The following is a 20,196-nucleotide window of genomic DNA, read 5'->3' on the forward strand; positions in this document are numbered from 1 at the left end:
GGTTATTCTTACAGCGCCCGGGTGATGATCACGTGCGCAACAGTCCTTTTAATAAGATGGCGGAGAGGTCTGGTCCAATATAGTCCAAAAAAGGTTGCCACACTCTGTAGAACTGACCCACACTGTGGTGCATAACGTTGGTGAGGTATTCTAGAGGAATCAGTTCGAAAATTATTTTGCGCCAGCCACAGACAGTGGGAGTCTTATCACTGACCCATTGCAAGAGGATATTTTTCCTGGCTGCAAATGTTAGAATGTTATACAATCTTCTGTTGGCTGCTGCTTGTAGGTGGTTACTTGGAAAACCTAGAATCAGGGATATAGGGTCCATCTCTATATCAGCATGGAAGATTCTCCCCAGTTCACCTGTAATTTCAACCCAGTATCTTTGAAGTTCGTGACAAGACCAAAAGCAGTGAGTTAAAGTCCCACATCAATTTTACACTTGAGACACATAGGGGAAAGAGAGCGGTTGAAGAGGTGCCTGCGGTGAGGGGATATATGTAATCTGTGTAGGATCTTAAATTGTATTGCTCTTGTCCGAGTACAAATTGAAATCCTTTTTGCAAGAGACCAAATGGTATCCCACTTTTCTTCGTCTATGGTTGCCGACAGCTCCTTCTCCCACACACCTCTGACCCCCTGCGCATCAGTGGAAGTCAAACCGTTAAGTACATGGTAAAATGAACTCAGAGACACTTTCAGCTGTTGCTTAAACAAAATTTTCTCAACATCAGATATTTCAGGGTGTTCAATAAGGGTTGTACTGTGAGTGATATAATGTCTTATTTGCAAAAAGCGAAAGAAATCTTGTTTTGGCAATTTGTAACTGTTGGTAAGTTGTTCAAATGACATGAGTTTATCACCTGAGAAAAGATCACCAAGAGACTTAATATTCTTATCAGGCCATCGTTGAAAGCCGGGGTCCGAGGAACCCGGAGGGAAAGCAGGGTTATTTAGTATTGGGGTAAAGGTTGATGTTATTTTGGATCTTCCCTCGAGACGGCGGACAAGTCGCCATGCTTTTAGGGTGTTGATTGTTACAGGATTTGTACAGAGGGCTTTAATTTCTTTAAAATCATTAAAAAATAATAAATCACTTAGTTTGCATTGTGACAGAGCCGTCTCAATATCCGACCAGATTGAAGTTTTACCCTTAACCCAGTCGTTCACAAATCTTAAATGGGCAGAAAGCTGATACATTTTAATATTAGGTAAATCCAAGCCGCCCATGGAGCTTGGCAGGTGCAATACTGCCATCTTGAGCCTAGGTCTACGCTTATTCCAGATGAAAGAGGTGAGCCAACCGTTTATGTCCTTCAGTACCCTTTTAGAGAACAAGATGGGGATCATTTGGATAGGATACAATAGCCTAGGCAGCACATTCATTTTGATCAGGGCAATGCGTCCTAGCCAGGAGACAGGGAGTGACGCCCATCGCTCTAGGTCTTGTTTGAGTTTGCCAAATAAGGGTGTGAAGTTGGCTTTGTACAGTTGATCGAAAGAAGGGTAATAAAGATTCCCAAGTACACAAACCCATTGGGAGACCATTTAAAAGGAAAGGAAGGAACAGTAGTTGGCATTGTAGAAAGAGTACCAAGAGGCATGGCCTCTGATTTAGCCAGATTGATTTTATAGCCAGAGAAACAGCTAAATCTGTCAATCACCTCAATGAGACTAGGTACGGATGTTTCAGGGTTAGTCAAAAGAATTAAAACGTCATCCGCATACAAAGTTATTTTATGACACAGCTGTCCAATCTCTAAACTACGATTGTGGGCGTCACCCTTATGGCCTCGGCAAGTGGCTCTATGGCCAGAGCGAATAGAAGGCGACAAGGGGCAGCCCTGCATCACTCCCCTATGAGTGTTGAAGTAATCAGACCTAAGTCCATTAGTCAGGACTGCTGCCTGCGGACTATTGTAGATAACTTTGACCCATTTTATAAAATTCTCCCCTAAGCCGAATTTGCCCAGTGTGTATAATAAATAAGACCACTCAATTCGGTCGAATGCTTTCTCTGCATCGAGAGAAAGCACCAGGCCGTTAATAGATTTTTGCTTAAAAGCCACAATAGCGTTCAGTAAACGTCTAACATTGGTGGCTGAATTTCGACCCTTTATAAAGCCTGTCTGGTCCTCCCTTATCAGTACAGGTAAGAAGTTTTCCAGGCGAGAGGCCAAAATTTTAGAAAGTAGTTTCCTATCCACATTTAAAAGGGCTATAGGTCTGTAGGACCCGCACAAATCAGAACACTTCCCTTTCTTTAGAATTAAGGAGATATTGGCCTCCTTCAGTGTCTGCGGGAATTCACCCGTAATGAAGGAGTGATTGAACATATCAAGAAGAGGTTCTACAAGAATATTTTGAAACTGTTTATAAAATTCACAACCCGAAGCCGTCAGGCCCTGGTGACTTTCCATTTTGTAGTGTTTTAATAGCCTTGATCACTTCAGTCTCAGTTATGGGGCTGTTAAGAGCAGTCTTCTGTTCTTCCGACAGATTTGGTAAGTCGAATTGGGAAAAGAAATTGTGCATTAGCTGCTCCCCCTCTGGGACTTGTTGGGAAGAGTACAGGGATTTGTAAAACTTCTTAACACAGTTATTTATCAGTTTGTTTTCATATACCTTGTGGCCTCCTTCATCAGACACCGCTGCGATGGTATTAGATTCTGCACGCTTCTTAACATAATACGCCAGACATTTACCTGCCTTATCTCCATGCTCGTAAAACCTCTGCCTAGTGTATCTAATTTTCTTCTCTGCATCTCTGGTAAGAAGGCAATTCAGCGCTGATCTGAGTGCAGTTATTTCCTGCCACAATGGTGGTGACGGGAGGCAATGTATATTTTTTCTTTATCCATCAATTCACTCTCTAAAGACTTTTGTTTCTCCATCCGTTGTCGCTTCTTTGTTGCAGAATACGAAATAATTAGCCCTCTCGCATAAGCTTTGCATGTTTCCCATAAAACAGAGGCATTACTGGCTGACGGAGTGTTGATAGTCAAGAATGCTTTAAGCTCGGTAGAAAAGGTAGAGGTAAATTCTTCATCCTTAAGAATAATGGTATTAAGCCTCCAGTGACGGGACCTATGAGGCGCAGCTTTAAGATTAAGATCCATAATCACTCTAGCGTGATCCGAGATGACTATACTGGTTATGTCGCATGATACGACTGAACACAGGTCAGTTTTGGCAGAAAAAAGTAATCAATTCTAGTTTGGGACTTATGCGGAGCCGAGAAAAAAGTGTATTGCCTATCGGAGGGTGAGTACATCTCCAAGCATCATCGACAAGCCCAAACTCGTCGCATAAAGCGTGAAGCATTTTGGCCTGAGGAGAGGGGACGCAATGCTACGTGGAAATTTGTCCATAAGCGGATTTAATATTAAATTAAAATCACCACCAATAATAATGGTAGAGTTAAGAAGAAATGGGGTTAAATCCAGAAACATTTTGGTAAGAAAGGTAGGGGGGTGGACAGGTGGAAAATAAACATTCATTATTAAAATATGTTGACCTTGCAAAATTCCCTTGACTATCACGTAGCGGCCCCTCAGATCTTTAACACAGTCAGTTACTATAAAAGGTACATTTTTCCTAATCAACACTGCCACTCCCCTGCTTCTTGAAGTGAAGGATGAGAAAAATACTTGTCCATATGATCCTTGTTGTAACTTTAAGTGCTCATTGTTATCAAGATGTGTCTCTTGTAACATAGCAACATCTATACCATCCTTTTTTAGACAAGTAAATATTTTTCTCCTCTTAATAGGGCTGTGAACTCCTCGTACATTCCAGGTGCATATTCGCAGCCTATTCATTGTTAATCTTATTCATGTATCATACAAAGCATATTGAGCCAAAAATTCACCACACCCTGGTTGAAAATAAACAGTAAAATGAAAAATAAAACAATAAAATGAAAAAAGAGCAAAAAGAGCTGTGTGATGGAACATTCAAAGAACAGTAATTTGGCAACAGTCCTACTAAGCGAGTAGGAAAAACCAATCTCCTCCTGCCTGTCGGAGAAGCCGAAAGGCATTGCACGCGCTTAACTCACGCCTACTCATAGACGAAAACACAGTCTGTCCGGTGCCCGATGAGGCGGGACATTTCACCTGGTTGCTTATAAACAGCGGGGACGAAAAGAAATAGAGTCACAAACGCCTAGATTCGGCAGATACTCACACTGGTTCACAAGGCACAGTGTGAATAAAAAGAACACTCCGGTGGCTACGGGATTCAGGGCAGCGATTCGCGTGAGCGCAGCTGCCTCCGGTGTGTGAAATCTCTTCTCCTTGCCGTTGGCAAACAGCCTCAGTGTGGCGGGGTATAGAAGCGCATAATCCACATTCTTCTTCCTCAGGCAGCTCTTCACCTCGTCAAAAGCCTTGCGTTTCTTGGCTACCGCCGCCGAATAATCATTAAAGAAGGAAACTTTGATCCGGTCTGTTGGCTGGTTCGGCTGTGTAGCCAGGCGCCGAGCTGCGGCCATCACTCGTTGTTTATCAGCAAAGTTGTGAAGCTTCATGATGATGGGTCTGGCGCTGGCTGGTGCCCGGCTTCGGTGCTAGAGAGCGGTGGCGCGGTCTAGTTTGATCTTCCCATTTTTAGTTGTGAGATTGAGATAGGAGGGGAGCCATGTCTCCATGAAAGCGACAACATCATTTCCCTCCGTGCCCTCGGGTAGCCCGACCAAGCGAAGGTTACATCTGCGGCTGCGGTTCTCTAAATCATCCATATGGTCTGCCATGTCAGTTACTTGTTTTTCGAGTTGTGCCACTTTTGCCTTCAGTACATCTGCCGTGTTCTCCACGCCTGAGATTCGTGTCTCGGCATCACCCACCCGCGTTGCCAAGGCCTGGATCTGAGATGTCTGTTCGCGGATTGCTTGCCAGCACGGTATCGACTTTAACATCCAACAAAGTTGTAATGCTGTCGGTTATCTTACTCAAAGCCGCGAGGATGTTCGGGTTGATGTCACTCCCAATTCCCTCAGCGTCAGCGGTGACTTCTGTGTCGCTGGCGTTAGCTTCTTCAGGCTCAGCCGCAGTGGGATCCACAATGTCGCTAGCTTGCACAGTCGGAGCTGTCTTTTTCTTAGACCTGGCGTTAGGCATTTTAGAAAAATAGTCGTCCAGACTCATTATAGAGTTACTCCCACGCACATTTGTAACGTTTCACCAGGTGAACACGTATTTTAGACGGATAATCAGGAAACCTCACCGGAGCTCAGCAAGACAGGTGTTCACGCTACGACGCCATCTTGCCAACCTCGGATAGTGCTACTTTGATCGACAATATTTTTGTCAATAAGATAGATGGCAAGATGCATAGTGGACTGTTAGTCACAGACGTAAGTGATCACTTGCCTGTCTTTTCAGTGTTTGAAATGAACAATCAACTTCATTTTCAAGAGGAAAAGCAGATTGATTACAGTGGTAGAATAAAAACACCAGAACAAATTGCGGCTTTTAAAACAGACTTAGAAAATTATGACTGGCAAAAAGTTTATGTGGAAGACACTAATGATGCATATAAAGCGTTTTTGGATATATTTTTGTCAATAGGTCTGGAAAGAGCCTGTAAAAAGAAAAATAGGTTATACAGGATTTTTTTGACACATAGAACAAAGGAAAATGAACACAAATATAAGAAATATCGAAATAAATTAACATCTATTATGCGATATGAAAAGAAAAGATATTATGAACAGCTGCTTCAAAAACATAAAAATAATATTAAGGCTACCTGGAGTGTATTAAATAGGATAATAAAAAATCAACATAATATATGTTCTCCAACACGTATTGTAAAAAGAGGTAATGTAGTGATTGAGAATATTGAGAGCATAGTTAATGAATTTAATGATTACTTTGTTAATGTAGGTCCCAACTTGGCAAAAGAGATTTCTGTACCAGGAGGAAATGATGAAGTAGATTCTACTTCTTGTAAATGTAACTCAGTGTTTCTTGGTGGAGTCTGTGAGAGTGACATTGTAGAAGTGGTGAGCAAATTCAAAAGTAAAAAATCCATGGACTGTGACGACCTTGATATGTCGTTAATTAAAGAAGTTCTTCATAGTGTCCTTCAACCGTTAACATATATTTGTAATAAATCATTTCAAACTGGAATTTTTCCAGATAAAATGAAAATTGCCAAAGTGATCCCACTATGTAAAACTGGTGATAAACAGATTGTGTCAAACTATAGACCGGTATCTTTACTGCCTCAGTTTTCAAAGATTCTTGAAAAACTATTTGCAAACAAACTAGATTCTTTTATTGATAAATATGATTTATTGAATGATCATCAGTATGGGTTCAAAAGAAATCGCTCAACATCTCTAGCTGTGATGGAATTTATTGAAAATATTGCAACGGCTGTGGATGAAAAACAGTTTGGAATAGGTGTGTTTATTGATTTATGTAAAGCCTTCGATACGATAGGTCATTCTTTACTTTTACAGAAATGTGAAAGGTATGGTTTAAAACAAGATCTAGAGTGTGATTAAAGTGGTGGGTGGGTTCTTTTACATTTTGACAGAAGCCAATTGAGTCTAATAACAGATTAAATGCCATGTTGAGGCTGTCATTTTTAGCATCTACATGGATGTTAAAATCACCCACAATAATTATTTTATCTGAGCTGAGCACTAAATCAGATAAAAAGTCTGAGAAATCAGACAGAAACTGTGTAAGGCCCAGGTGGACGATAGATGATAACAAGTAAGACTGGTTTCTGAGTTTTACAGCTGGGGTGGACGAGGCTAAGCATCAGGCTTTCAAATGAATTAAAAGTCTGTCTGGGTCTTTGGTTGATTAATAGGCTGGTGTGAAAAATTGCTGCCACACCGCCCCCTCGGCCTGTGCTTCGAGGTTTCTGGTAGTTAGAATGACTCGGGGGTGTTGATTCATTTAAACTAACATAATCATCCTGCTGCAACCACGTTTCTGTAAGGCAGAGTAAATCGATTTGTTGATCAATTATTAAGTCATGTACTAACAGAGACTTGGAGGAGAGAGACCTAATATTTAATAATCCACATGTCTGATCTATGAAACCAGTTAAGCTGCAGTTTACTGAACTGGTTTCTTTTATTGTCTGTATTCATTTCGTCTCTTCAAGGTCAGCCGAACTCGACTACCAGCTCCCTCTTGTATCTGTTTCATCACACACACACACACACACACACACACACACACACACACACACACACACGCACACACACACACACACGCATGCACACAGAGACAGTATCCCCCCTTGGAGGCAGAGAGCTGCTGTTTTCAGTTTAAAGGCTATCAAAACACTGCTTTGAAGACAGAATTTATCTGTGTGTGTCTCCTTGTGTGTGGCGTGTGTGTAGTTTTTATGTATGTGTTGTTGCGTGTGTGTCACAGCGGGCCATGGAGAAGCTGTTTTAATGTGAAAGTGAAGCTGTTTTCTGCTTCAGGGCTTCAGCCAGTCACGCTGCGTGGGAGGTGTGTGTGCTTCAGTGTGTGGATACAAGGCGAACAGCTGTTAGTATTTGAGGCCTGCTGGTAGCACGCACGCACGTACGCGCACACACACACACACACACACACGCATACAGTCGGTGTGTGTGTGTCGCAAGTTTCCACCTTCAGGCTGGTAAATATTTAAATGTAATTTTCTGTAAGCTGTGAGTGTGTGTGTGTGTGTGTACCTGTTCAGTCCACACACACACAAACACTCACACAGACTCAGACACACAATCATGGCTTTGCTCTTCCTGAGGTTTATCTCCATATGATGTAAACTCTTTTTGGACTCGAGCAGTGCAGCTTAGCATGACTCACAGTTGAGAATAATCCATCTGTGTGTGACTGTGGGCCTCTCCGCAGACCCTCGGCCTCACACACACACACAAGCTGTGTCCCAATTCATAGACCACAGGCTTCGGAGGACCCGGCCTTCGTGATCTAGGTGGGCCGGGTCCTCCGAAGACCTTGCTATCTAAAGCTGAACAAACTGGACTGGTCATGCAACACAGAGCACCTGTATAAAAAAGCCCAAAGCCGACTGTACTTCCTCAGGAGGCTGAGGTCTTTCAACATCTGCAGGAAGCTCCTGAGGATGTTTTACCAGTCGGTGGTTGCTGGAGTACTTTTCTATCCTGTGGTGTGCTGGGGGAGCAGCACAGCAAAGGATCATCCAGGCTGGAAAAACTGATCAGGAAGGCTGACTCTGTGGTCGGTATGAAGCTGGACACTCTGGTGTCAGTGGCAGAGAAAAGGACACTAAAGAAATTGATGGACATTATGGACAATGCTGGGCATCCTCTGCACACGGCCATAAACATCCAGAGGAGTCTGTTCAGTGACAGGTTGCTTCTCCCAAAGTCGAGAACCAACAGACTGAAAAACTCCTTTTTCCACACGCCATCAAACTGTTTAACTCCTCACTGGAGGGAAGAGGGAGGGGAAACAGGGGGACAAAGGAGGGCGGGGACAACAAAGCTGTAGTGCCTCTTCACTGTGCAATACTTTTTGTTAATATCCAACGGTGCAATAGACTCACAATACTTGAAATGTGCAATTCCCTTGCACACTTCTGTTTAATCAGTTCGACGTTTATTCAGCTGTGTGAAAACTATAAGTTTAATCTCAGCCAAACCGATTTACTCGCAAACAAATAAAATACTGAAAAAGCCAAACAATAACATTTTTAAGTTATCTAAGTGACTTATATATCCTGTTTAACCTGAGTAGCCAAAGACCATGGGGGTTTGAAAACGATGAGCCGAGAGTTTGCTGTTCTCGGTGGCTCTAGTGAGCCTTGACCTCCCGGTCAGCTATCGAGCTGGTGGGTAACAGGCGTCTCTGAAAATGTCGGAGCACTTTTGCAAATATGTGATATCTTGATAAACCCAGCAGATATTTGAAGTTTGCACAGCTACATTCTCGCCTGAAAATATGTTAAAAGTTTATTTTGTGACCCAGAAAGAATAATAAGAGTAATATTAAAACTAAGTAGCCGCCACTGTTGAAAACTGGAATTGGCTGGGCCGCGCTATGAATTCTGGGATATGGTGGGCCATGAAGGATACACCCGACCCATCCTTCCGACCCATCCTTCAAATCTTGGGAAAAGGAGGACGCATTTGTCGGCCAGACTCGGAGGAGTCTACGAATTGGGACAGCCTTCGTTGCGTCGCTGTGACGTAATCGGCCTTCAAATGCGGCCTCAGGAGGATGCAGCCTAAGAATTGGGACATACCTACAGAGCCTCTGCAGCAGTCGTCTCACCACCTTGCTTCTACAGATCCTGCAGCGCGTTATTAGCAGGACCCAGCAGTTCCATGAATGCTTAACACGAGAACAGGAAGTGCTGTTACCTTCAGCTGAGACCTGAGCTGATGGACCTGCAGCTAGGTGACGGCAGTAGATCCAAGCAGGGTTCGGTCATCAACTGCTGCATTGTTAGCTCGGCGCCCTCTGCTGGACTGACTATGAAACACGATTCTACAGTTTTTGGGCTGATCTGAGATTTTCAAAGACGGGAATAACTGCAAATCAAACGATAACAGAATCGCCTCCATCTTTCTTCAGATGTGTTTCAGGGTCATTTATTTTACTGCGATTCGGGCTGAGTGTGAGGCGTCACAGGCCAAACAGTCAGAAAGATCACAACATCATTTCCTGTTCAGTCATGTTTGAGCTCCACAGACATGAGCGCCTCTCTTATTGGAAATTATTCATCAACCACAAAGCCATTAAAGCCAGAGCTTCCAGTCAGTGTGAGTCTGTGTGTGTGCAGCGTGTGTGTGCTGACCTGTTAGCTGCTTGTCGCCTGCTGCCGGGGCAATGCGAATGTAGGGCGTGGTGAGCTGGGTGACGATTATAGCGGCTATTCATCCAGGAAGGCATGCAGACAGACAGACAGAGAGAGAGAGGGCAGGTCTGTACTGCAGCAGAAACATTAGTAACACACAGCGCCCTGCTCTCCTGTCACAGCGCAGCGCTAACACAACGCCAACACAACGCTAACACAGCGCTCAGCATTTGTGACTCAGAGTCTTCTCCTTATTTTGAACCAGTATTTCCACCTGCTGTTTCTCATCATTATTATTATTATCATTATTATCAATAAAGCAGGAATCCTGCACTCATCTGGGTTTAAATAAAGTTACTTGAATGCTCTGATCGTGTATCTGTGAAGAATTCTTGGTGGCAGCTTTAAACTGCTGATTGGCGTCTCTCTGCTTGCAGCTGAGCTCGGGCCGAGCAGCTCCACGTCCTGCCTGAAGCCGTGAGGACAGCGGCTCTGTCCATCACAGTCACATGACTTTCACCGCTTTGGTTGGTGTCCCATCTGTCAGTGCTTCCTTTAAATTCTTTGAAGCTGCTGAAGCTCACGCTGCTCTGATGGCGGCCTTAAGCTCACCGGGATCTTTGGATCAGAGGTTTCTCATCTTCCACAGATTCTCTGAGATTTGGGTCAAACAGTAACAACCTGGTCAGGTGGTGAGCATCAAAAAGCTCTCAGCAGACAGAAGCATGAAGTGCTGTGACACCTGGCAGACTCTGCCCTCCTCCTCCAGACTCCAGGACCGAGTTCAAAGCGGTTCTCCTGCTCATCAGCCCAGTGAGAGGTTCCTGCCATTGTCTCTGGTACCAGGGGTGGAGCTTCTTTCCTCTTCACCTGGAAGCTGCTGATGCTTTTTGAAAGTTCTCGAGTGGACTTTTCTTCACAGTCCTCTGCTGTCTGTGCACATTTTCCTCCACTGTTCCTTCCTGATGAACTTTCCACTCCCACCCCTGTGAGAACAGTCGACCTTTTCAGCGGTGACCTTCTGTGCTTCACCCTCCTGCAGGATGCTGATCATCATCATCCGGACAGCTGTGAGGTCAGCAGTCTACCTCACACTCTGACGGTGGACGGTGTAAGCCACAGTCATCCAAAACACTTCACCTGACTATGGAAAATATGAAATCCTACATGAAAAAGGAAATGTTTGTTTTAAGAGGCTTTAATAAAAGGTTAATGTTCAACTGTAACTGTTGATCGGGGTTACTAAGAGATGACCTTTGGTTGCTATGGAAACACTCTGACCTTCCCAGAATGACATCATCACTTTCCTTCCTGTACAGGTAACCAATGTACCTGAACACACGACCTGTCTCCTGCTGAGGTCCGACTGATTCGTTGCCTATTGATTTTAGATCAGTATTGATTTACTGCAGCAAACCCCTGTCAGTCTTCCTCTTCAGTCCAAACTGATCTAAACTGAACTGTGAGCCAAACAGAGGAGAGCAGAGCGCTGTTCACCTAAACACACCTGGAAGAGAAGCTCGTTAATCAGCCAATCAGTGATCATACGTTAGTAATCAATCAATCAAACAAGCAGCAGAAGCAGAGAAAGAACAGGAATCTCCTAACCATGTGTTCATCGCACTCACAGAGGTCAGTTAGAAAAAATGTGTTTATTAAAACAAGGATCAATCACTGTATATAGATATACTTACGGTGTTACCGTGGCGATCAGTCAGTGTGTACAGATCAATAATGTTGAGTGTGAGAAGGGTCTCTGCTGCGCCATAAATGGTTTTATACTGGACACTAATCAGGTCCAAAAAAACGAAAAAGTCCTTTTATTTGCCCATGATGCTGGTTTATATTTGAGTGAGAACAGCTCCTGAATGCAGGCCAAAGAACTGCTAATGATGACTCATCGACAATAAAGGCAGTGATTATGAAGGAAAGAACAAAGAGTGTAAAAAGGGATTCGTGTGCACGATAACCAATCAGAAAAGACAAAAAAACAAAAAAACTGTAACCTCCAGCGCCACCGCTCAGGCTCCTGGTGGACACACCCATGATATCAAGTTCAAAATCCTACGTCGTCTCGTTCTCCAGAAAACGTACTCTGACTCTGATTTAGCTCAGAGTCAAACTCGTCACAGAGCTTCAGCAGATGCACCTGCGGCACCGACGTGAAACTCCTACATCACCTCGTTCTCCAGTTACTGGATTCACAATCTGAGGTGTCCACAAACATAATCCTGTCCCTGTTTGATATCAGAGACAGCAAGCATGAACTGAAGTCCAAAGATCAACCGCTAACCCGAGGTACGATACAGGTGTGATAAAACAGGAGTTTTAACCCTTTGTTGTTTTTTCTTTGTGCTGTTATTATTGATATATTGATATTTTCTGTCATTTATTTATTTTTCTGAGCATTTTTGGTTATTGCTGATGAAACAAAGTCATTACTGGAATAAAAATCATTACGTTAACGTGAGGCTGAATGTCAGCTCAAATGCAGGTTTCTCTTCACACGCTTCATAAATGAGGGTGCAGCATTTCTCCTTTGTTCTTTTGAAATAAAGTGGAGTTGAATGTGTGCAGAGATGGAAGGAAGTGAGTCTTTTTTCTGTCTGGCTGCACTTAAACGTCACGCCTGCTTCACACGCTCACAGAGGCGGTATCATGTTTCATTTTACACCTTTACTTTCTGCTGTCTCGGTGTGTGTTAACATTCAGCAGCCGTTCACATCACAGCAGCTCTGTTAGGGCTGCAAGGCATCATGGGTACTCTAAAAGGCAATAGGGTCGGTGGGGTGTGTGTGTCCTACCCCCTGGGGTTGGCCACTAAAGTGTGACTGACAGGTGCCTAGGGACCGACAGAGCCAATCAGCATATGGTGTTGTTAGCAAGCAGAACCAAGAGCTCCAATAAAAGCTGATTAAAGCCAGAATGGTCGATTACTGTGTGTGTGTGTGTGTGTGTGTGTGTGTGTGTGTCGAGGACATGAGGCCATGGTCCTCCTCTGATTGGAGGATAGGTGTCAGGGACGAGCAGCCATCTGTGAGACATTATACTTCTGGAACCATTAGCCTACAGCTCCAACAAGTACACACTTTTCAAAATAAAATGATACGAGCTACCTTTCAAAATAAATTTTAGGGAAGACTTTTCCAAATCTTATAGAAATGGGACCTTGTGTCTTAACTATTCTAAATCACACACACACATTTCAAAGTAAAATATAATTACAAATTTAAACATAGTTCACTAAAATGTATTCTATAACCTTTCAAATTTAAATAAAATGTACTACCACCAACATCATTTTGTAGATTTTCACATTTAAACACAAACTTTCAAAATAAAATTTACATTTGTACTTTTAATCAAATGTCTATAACCACTTTCAAAATAAGACCTTGCACATGCAGCTGATGAAAAGGTACATACAGAATTTTTCTGACTACGATGTTTCAAAATAAAATGAAAAGGGTCCAACTGGTACTGAATAAATTTCAAAGTAAAATGCAGGCTCTTACCTTTAGTGGCCACTCGCACACAGTCGATCTTTGTCTCCTGTTGGAGAGAGGAGCAAATTAGTTTCCTGTCAGCACAAATGCCGACATATTAGCTGTCACATCTGGCATATTAGCTGTCACATCCCCCACGGAACACACTCATCGTAAACAGAGCGGACAGAAGGCAAATGGCTGTGGATCAGTGCCTGTGCTGGCATTTAACAGCCAACACACACTCACATATAACACAGACACTCACACACACGTACACACACACACACACACACACACACGTACACACACACACACTACACTGTGTGAGGCAGGTTTTGGTGAAAGGCGAGCAAGAACATCTTGTGTCTTTCTGGTTTTAACAAACAGCCGACAAATTAACCACAAGAGCTCATGAATATTCAACCTCACACACACACACACACACACACACACAAACAGACACACACAGAGCAAGGCGAGGCGACAGTAAAAAGCACTACAGCTGCTGCATTATTCAACACACAGACACACACACACACACACACACACCAATTAAACCTCCCAGCATCAATAATTAACACCCAACACAATACAATATGTGTGTGTGTAACTGTTAAAATTTCTCTTTTCATTGCACACATATATGACACACACACACACACACACACACACACAGTAGCCTATCAGTGTCACTGGTCAGGCTGCTGGAACTTTCTGCACCCCTATTAAACGGCTGTGTGTGTGTGTGTGTGTGTGTGTGTGTGTGTGTGTGTGTGTGGCCTCTGTCTCGGTCTCACTCGTCTGGTTTTTATGACAGGAAGAACAGAGAAAGTGTTAAAATTGACAGAACAGAGCAGAATCATGTGGAACCTTTGTTAAAGGGGAAGCGTTGCTCTGTCGCACGCCGCCGTTGGGCTCGGCTGCACGCTGTGATTGGATATCTTGACACCTGCCACTTCCTTAAATAGACGCCAGGAAGTGTTTCCTCTCTGATAAACACTCTGTGCACAACTGGTTTAATCCCAGAATGCTTAGGTAAACACCTGAGCTAACACAAGTGAAATATATGTCTAGATTTAAAGTGAATTTCTCTTCCTCGACATTATTGTCATCTTCGTCATCATCATCTGGCATTCAGAATAATCCACCACAAACTGACGCAGAAACCAAAGATGATAGTTCGAAACTGCCTGGCAGTCTGCTTTTACTGCACAGTCTCAGAGAGGCTTTGTTTCAGGCACAAAAAACAACAGGCAATAAAAACGACTCGGTCAGGTTCAGGAACTAAAGACTGCTCAGGCTACGTCCACACGGGTACTTTTGAAAACAGATTTTTCTATGCGTTTGCGCCTTTCACACGTAAACGGCGTTTTGGGTCACTGAAAACAGAGATTTTTAAAAAGTCCTATCAGGGTGGAGATTATCAAAAACTCTGTTTTTGCGTTTAGGTGTGGACGAGGAAAACAGATTTATTCACGCAACCTCAAAGGTGTGCGCCGTTCTTGATGTCACACAGTGCGCCACGTTATTGTTTACATGAGATGAATTTCTACAATGGCAGACAAAATACTGTTGCTGTTAATCTGCAGTTTTTACATGCTTACATATACACACGCAGTCACTGTCCCTCCATTTACAAAGACAGAGGAGTCAGAGTGAGCTTCGGACGTGGCTTCTACATCCAACACAGACCCTCTCACAACCCGAATCCCGACATCGGTTTGGAATAAATTTACTTTTTTTTTTTTAATTTAATTTATGTGTGCTGTATGAATTTTGTTCATTCCTAAGATGTGAGTCTACACCAACTAAAATACCATCTTTAGTTATTGTGTGAATGCCTCACGGCATTCATACTATTGAGTTCCTGTTTCTCTTTAAACTTTCTTCTTCTACTTTATTGTTACCTTATAACAAAAAACGACTTAGTTAGCCTCAATCAATAAAAACTACTAGGTCAGTTTCAGTCAATAGAAACGACTCGCTCAGGTTCAGGAACTAAAGATGACTCATTTAGCTTCACAATCACTAAAAATGACTCAATCAGGTTCAGCAACAAAAAACGACTCTGTGAGGTTCCATTAATAAAAACGACTCGATCAGGTTCAGTAACTAAAAACGGTTCAGTCAAAAGACTGAGATTCAGATTCAGATTGTTCAGTTGATTTAAATGATTTGAATTCCACTGTGTTGGTTGTGTTACCTGTAAACAGGTGAACTCACCCCATTGGCAGTGCTGACAGCCTGATAGTAAATCCCGTAACTCTTATGAGGCAGGAGGGGAACATTCCAGTAACCACTGTAGGTCCTGTTGTCACCTGTACAAACACAAAGGTAAACAGACTCACTTATGAACTGACAGACTGACTCAGTGACTGGCTAAGTAAATGATTGACTGGATCACTGACTGACTCGTTTATTAACTCACTAATTAAGAGACTCACAGACTGGTTCGCCAACTGACTGAGTCAATAACTGACAGACCCATTGACTGACTAACTAATTGACTGATTGACTCACTCATTGACAGAGTCCTAACACGCCGACTGAGTCACTGATTGACTGACTCACTCACCAACGGACAGGCTCGTTGACTGAATGACTCATTCACTGACACAACAACTACCAGAACCACCGACTGAACCGACTTACTGACTCACTGAGTGATGACTGACTCTTTTACTGCCGTACCAACTCCTGACTCAATTAGCAACAAACACACTCCTAACTCACTCACTGACTCATCCACTGACAGATTCACTGACTCAGTGAATGACTGAATGTGTCACTGACCAACACAGAAGGGCATGGGCGCCCTCAGCTCGCTCACTGGAAGCTCAGCGCTGAAGTAATACTGGGAGTCCAGCAGCGTGGCGTTCTGGAAGTGAATGGGCACCGGATAACAGCGCAGAATCTCTGCAGTGCCTCTGGTCTGCCTGCGGGGGCGCTCCTCTTCCACCACCACCTGGTATTTACTAAAGACAGACAGGTTGAATCGTAAACAGATCTTGTAAAACAGAGTCACAGGTTTACCGAGGACCCAGGGACTGAAGCAAGGCATCATCAGTTTGGATTATGGGAAAAGCAGGATCAGCTGTTTGTGGATCCTGCAGCTTTGACCATGGCTCCGGCTGAGAACTCCGGTCAAAGGAACCTTTGGGAGAATCAGTCGTGCATGTTTTCGTAAAAGGGAAAACGGGATGAAGATAAACTCGTTATTGCAGAATTGCTGCTGTGAGCTTTGCTGTTCGTGATTGTTGCAGATAATTGGTTGGATTTCAGTTCACATACAAGCCGACACATTAAACTGCTCGGCTCTTCTTCTGCCCATCTGTTGATTCATTATTCAGCTCCACATAAAGGTCACCTATGCCTCTGCTCCATCACACTCTCCTTCACTTTTATTAACTCTCCCTCTGCATGTAGAGGCTGTAACTTTAGTTTGACATTAAACTGATCGTTCATTTCGTCCTGTCAGAGCTGCTATTAAATCCTTTATGCAGGTAAAAGACATAAAGGAAGAAAAGAAAGGGACATAACATGAGATATAATATTAAAAAAAAAAACAACATAATTCTAGGTAGCTCTCATTTACTTATACCTGAAAAAAAAATTCATGTTCACCATCGACTACCATACAAAAGAATTTTAAAGGACATACAAATATCAGATACTTCATTCTGTATTTGACAGTCGGGAGGAGGAGCTGCCTGATTGTTCCTGTGCTGATGTAAAGCCTCGGGAAGATCTCATTAAAGTCTCAGTCTGACCATTATAAGAGCATCGACAGAAAAAAACAGATGAAGCTCTACCGACATTTAAGGAAACTTTAGCAACTTCGAGAAACCTGTCGGCTCCATTAAAACTCTGCACGAGAGAAATTATCAACTTTATTAACACTTTAACACCACAAAAACTAACTTTCAGAAAACTCGACATAAACTATTTTAGTTCTAACTGAACACAGCACACTGTTTTTATCTGTAGTGGAGATATCAAAGATAGGCACGGTTGTGGCACTGATTCAGTCTTTGGGCACTACAGTCACCCCAGTGTGTCGGCCAGAACACCACTTAAGGCCAAACTGTCCCAGAGTAGGAAAGAAGAGGGAGCTTGAGGTTCGGTTTGAGGCACCTTTATTGTCACAACTCAATTCCTGGGGCTGTGAAACACAGTTGCGGGTGTACATGTGTGTGGTTTTCTACAAGGGAAATAAACAATACAAATAAACGATAAATAAAGAGAATAGACAAGTGACATATTCAGATATAGACATAATACAATATATTTAACATAACCATATATATATAGATCAGAACAATATAGTACACTTCGAACTGCTCACACTAAGCAACTAAACAGCATTAGTGCGAGGTTAAGTTACCGTCAGTACACAGGAACTACTTCCGGTAGTCGTACAGAATAAAAGCTTCCCCATTATAATCTGCCGCAATGCTCTTATTGTGAAGGGCAAGCGGGAACGCGATACTACCGGTCGAACTACGATCGGCGTTTTATTAATCCTCGTAATTAATTGTCCGCTACAAACTCCGTATTTTAAAGTAAACAATCACAAGCACCACATACAACATACAGAGAAGGTCTGATAACACATGAGTGACGTTATGGACATATGAGAGACCGTACATGCATCAACAAAGCTAAACCAAGAACAACATAAACTAGAAAGCAAAAATTTCAGAAGAAATTTTAAGTGTGCCTATGCCGCTGCTAATCACTGTAGTTTGCCATTCATACGGCTACAGAGAGCAAAACTCAGAAGAGCAGCCATTCTCCACCATGAACTATGGTAAAAACAAACACCGCTCACGCTTCACAGATGACAGCTTACAGTTTTGTGTAAAGATGAAGTTACTTCGTACAGCGCCGATTTGCAGACGCTGTGCACACAGGTTCATGAGCAGAAGTCCCATTGTACCACGGCAGATCCGACAATGTTTGCATGAACACACTTTGAAGCATTACATTATGGACCACTTTTCACACATGCATTCACTTTTTGTTTTTGTTATTTTTACACAGTGTTCTGAATTATGAACAATGGTCTACAGCCAATCTTGTGTATTATTATACAAACTTTGGTTGTGAGATTCAGATAACTATTTAATAAAAGCTAAATATTTTATATGAGAGTAAGAAAGAAAAGTATATCTTTGTGTCCACCTTTCTCTGTTAATGCCCTAGCTGCCCCCCGTAAAAGCTTTGCTAGATCCGCCCCTGCACAGTTACCAGCTGTCAGCTACACAAAAAGGAGCTTGGTCTTTGTCTCTCAGAAACAACTCATAACTTCCTTCAACTCATTCATGTCACCTAAAGTGTAAACCTGTTTCTCCATCACCAGTTCAGCTCTGATGATTCAGTAAGGACATCTCCTGATTTCATCTTCATGCTCCAGCAAACATCAGCTGATACTAGAAATTAAAATCAAAAGAATTCTAACAACAGCTGATCAAGCTTAAACGTGCTGCTGTTGTTTAGCGCGATAAATAAGAGCGAACAGCCGATCATTGATCAGTTTCATGATTGACGTTTCAACACGCGAGAGAATGACAGGGAGGCTTCGTAACGACAGAATAAATCATAATGTTTTCTCTGAATGTGGGGACGATTCCGTTTGTACTGCACGGCAACTCTATGAACTAACCCTAATGAATAAAATAAAGTCCAACGTCAGTAACTTAGTGCGCACACAGCTGTATATAAACTCCCGTGGCAGTACGATTGTAAAAGGTCAACGAAAATAAATTACACCTAAACTCGGTTTATATCTGACCCAAATAGAGTGCAGTTCATAACTTCTTACCTGAAATTCAGTTCACCTCACGCTCCTGCCTTCGGTTTCCAGCATCATCGGCCCATATAAACGAAAAATAAGTCCAGCTAAAACACATACTGTCGGCGAGCGACCGGTGCTGACACAATTTCACCCGCCTCAATATCAGCCAAGCCTGGGTGCTTTTTCACGAAGGGTCGCTAGCGGCGCTTAGCTAACTATGCTAGCGGCGCGCTAGCTAGCTAGCCGGCTATCAGCAACACGTAAGAGAACTGCTGCTAAATAAACTACACCTAAACTCGGTTTATATCTGACCCAAATAGAGTGCAGGTCATAACTTCTTACCTGAAATTCAGTTCACCTCACGCTCCTGCCTTCGCTTTCCCTGATCCACGATTGACCTCCGCGTTAGCAAACACCGGTCGATCGGCGGTCTCGTATGTCTCGTTCGCGGCATGTCCTTTCTGTCATACACCGGTGGATAGCTGCCCACTGTTGTAGCTCCGCATTATAGCACCACCAAACAACTCAGTTATTTTTTCCACATCCAGCTGTAACTCCGATTCTGTGCGAGCATTTGCGAGAGACCGGGAGGTGAAAGGAGAGAGAGTCCCTCGCTGTCCATTTGCAGCCAAGTCGCGGCAGCTAGCTAGGTAGCCGGCTAGCTGTCAGGCAGGACCGAGGTCGTCAGAGCATTGTCGCTAATATGGGATGTCTTGATAAAACAAGCAGATATTTGAAGTTTACAGACCTACATTCTCGCCTGAAAATATCTTAAAAGTTTATTTTGTGACCTAGAAACACTAATAAAAGACATATAAAACGAAGTGGTGGCCGCCATTGTTTAACTCGGCAGAGGTGTGCTATGAATTGTGGGATATAGAGATTGACAGACCACGTGACTTTCGCGCATTGCATGCCGGTAACCCGAGGCAAAACAATCCAAGTACCGCATCAAATGCAAGCATTTGCAGCACCGCAAAACGTTCATTCTCCGGTTCCAATACCTTCTTGGTTTTTCTTTGCCACACAAAAAAGGAATGTACAAAACGAAGGAGAACAACGGCGGTCCGTACAAAGACAGACTCGACGAAAAGGCAAAGAAAAGATACG

At 43.1% G+C, this 20,196-nt stretch overlaps 1 protein-coding gene across 7 annotated transcripts in view; it reads right to left on the reverse strand.

The window, feature by feature from the left end:
• The window catches only part of LOC116331049 (receptor-type tyrosine-protein phosphatase mu-like), a 245,930-nt gene that overhangs the window by 92,713 nt on the left and 133,021 nt on the right, over positions 1-20,196 (reverse strand). For 6 of the 7 annotated variants that reach the window (XM_039617694.1, XM_039617693.1, XM_039617695.1 and 3 more), the window contains exons 15-18: positions 16,083-16,264; positions 15,513-15,607; positions 13,317-13,353; positions 9,802-9,876 (exon numbers count right to left, since the gene is read on the reverse strand). In XM_039617694.1, coding sequence (XP_039473628.1) covers positions 9,802-9,876; positions 13,317-13,353; positions 15,513-15,607; positions 16,083-16,264 — 389 coding nt within the window. The remainder of the gene's footprint in view (positions 1-9,801; positions 9,877-13,316; positions 13,354-15,512; positions 15,608-16,082; positions 16,265-20,196) is intronic. The other variant, XM_039617696.1, reaches the window with a different exon arrangement.

This window comes from Oreochromis aureus, linkage group 9 (genome assembly GCF_013358895.1).
Source record: "Oreochromis aureus strain Israel breed Guangdong linkage group 9, ZZ_aureus, whole genome shotgun sequence".
Lineage (NCBI taxonomy): Eukaryota > Metazoa > Chordata > Actinopteri > Cichliformes > Cichlidae > Oreochromis > Oreochromis aureus.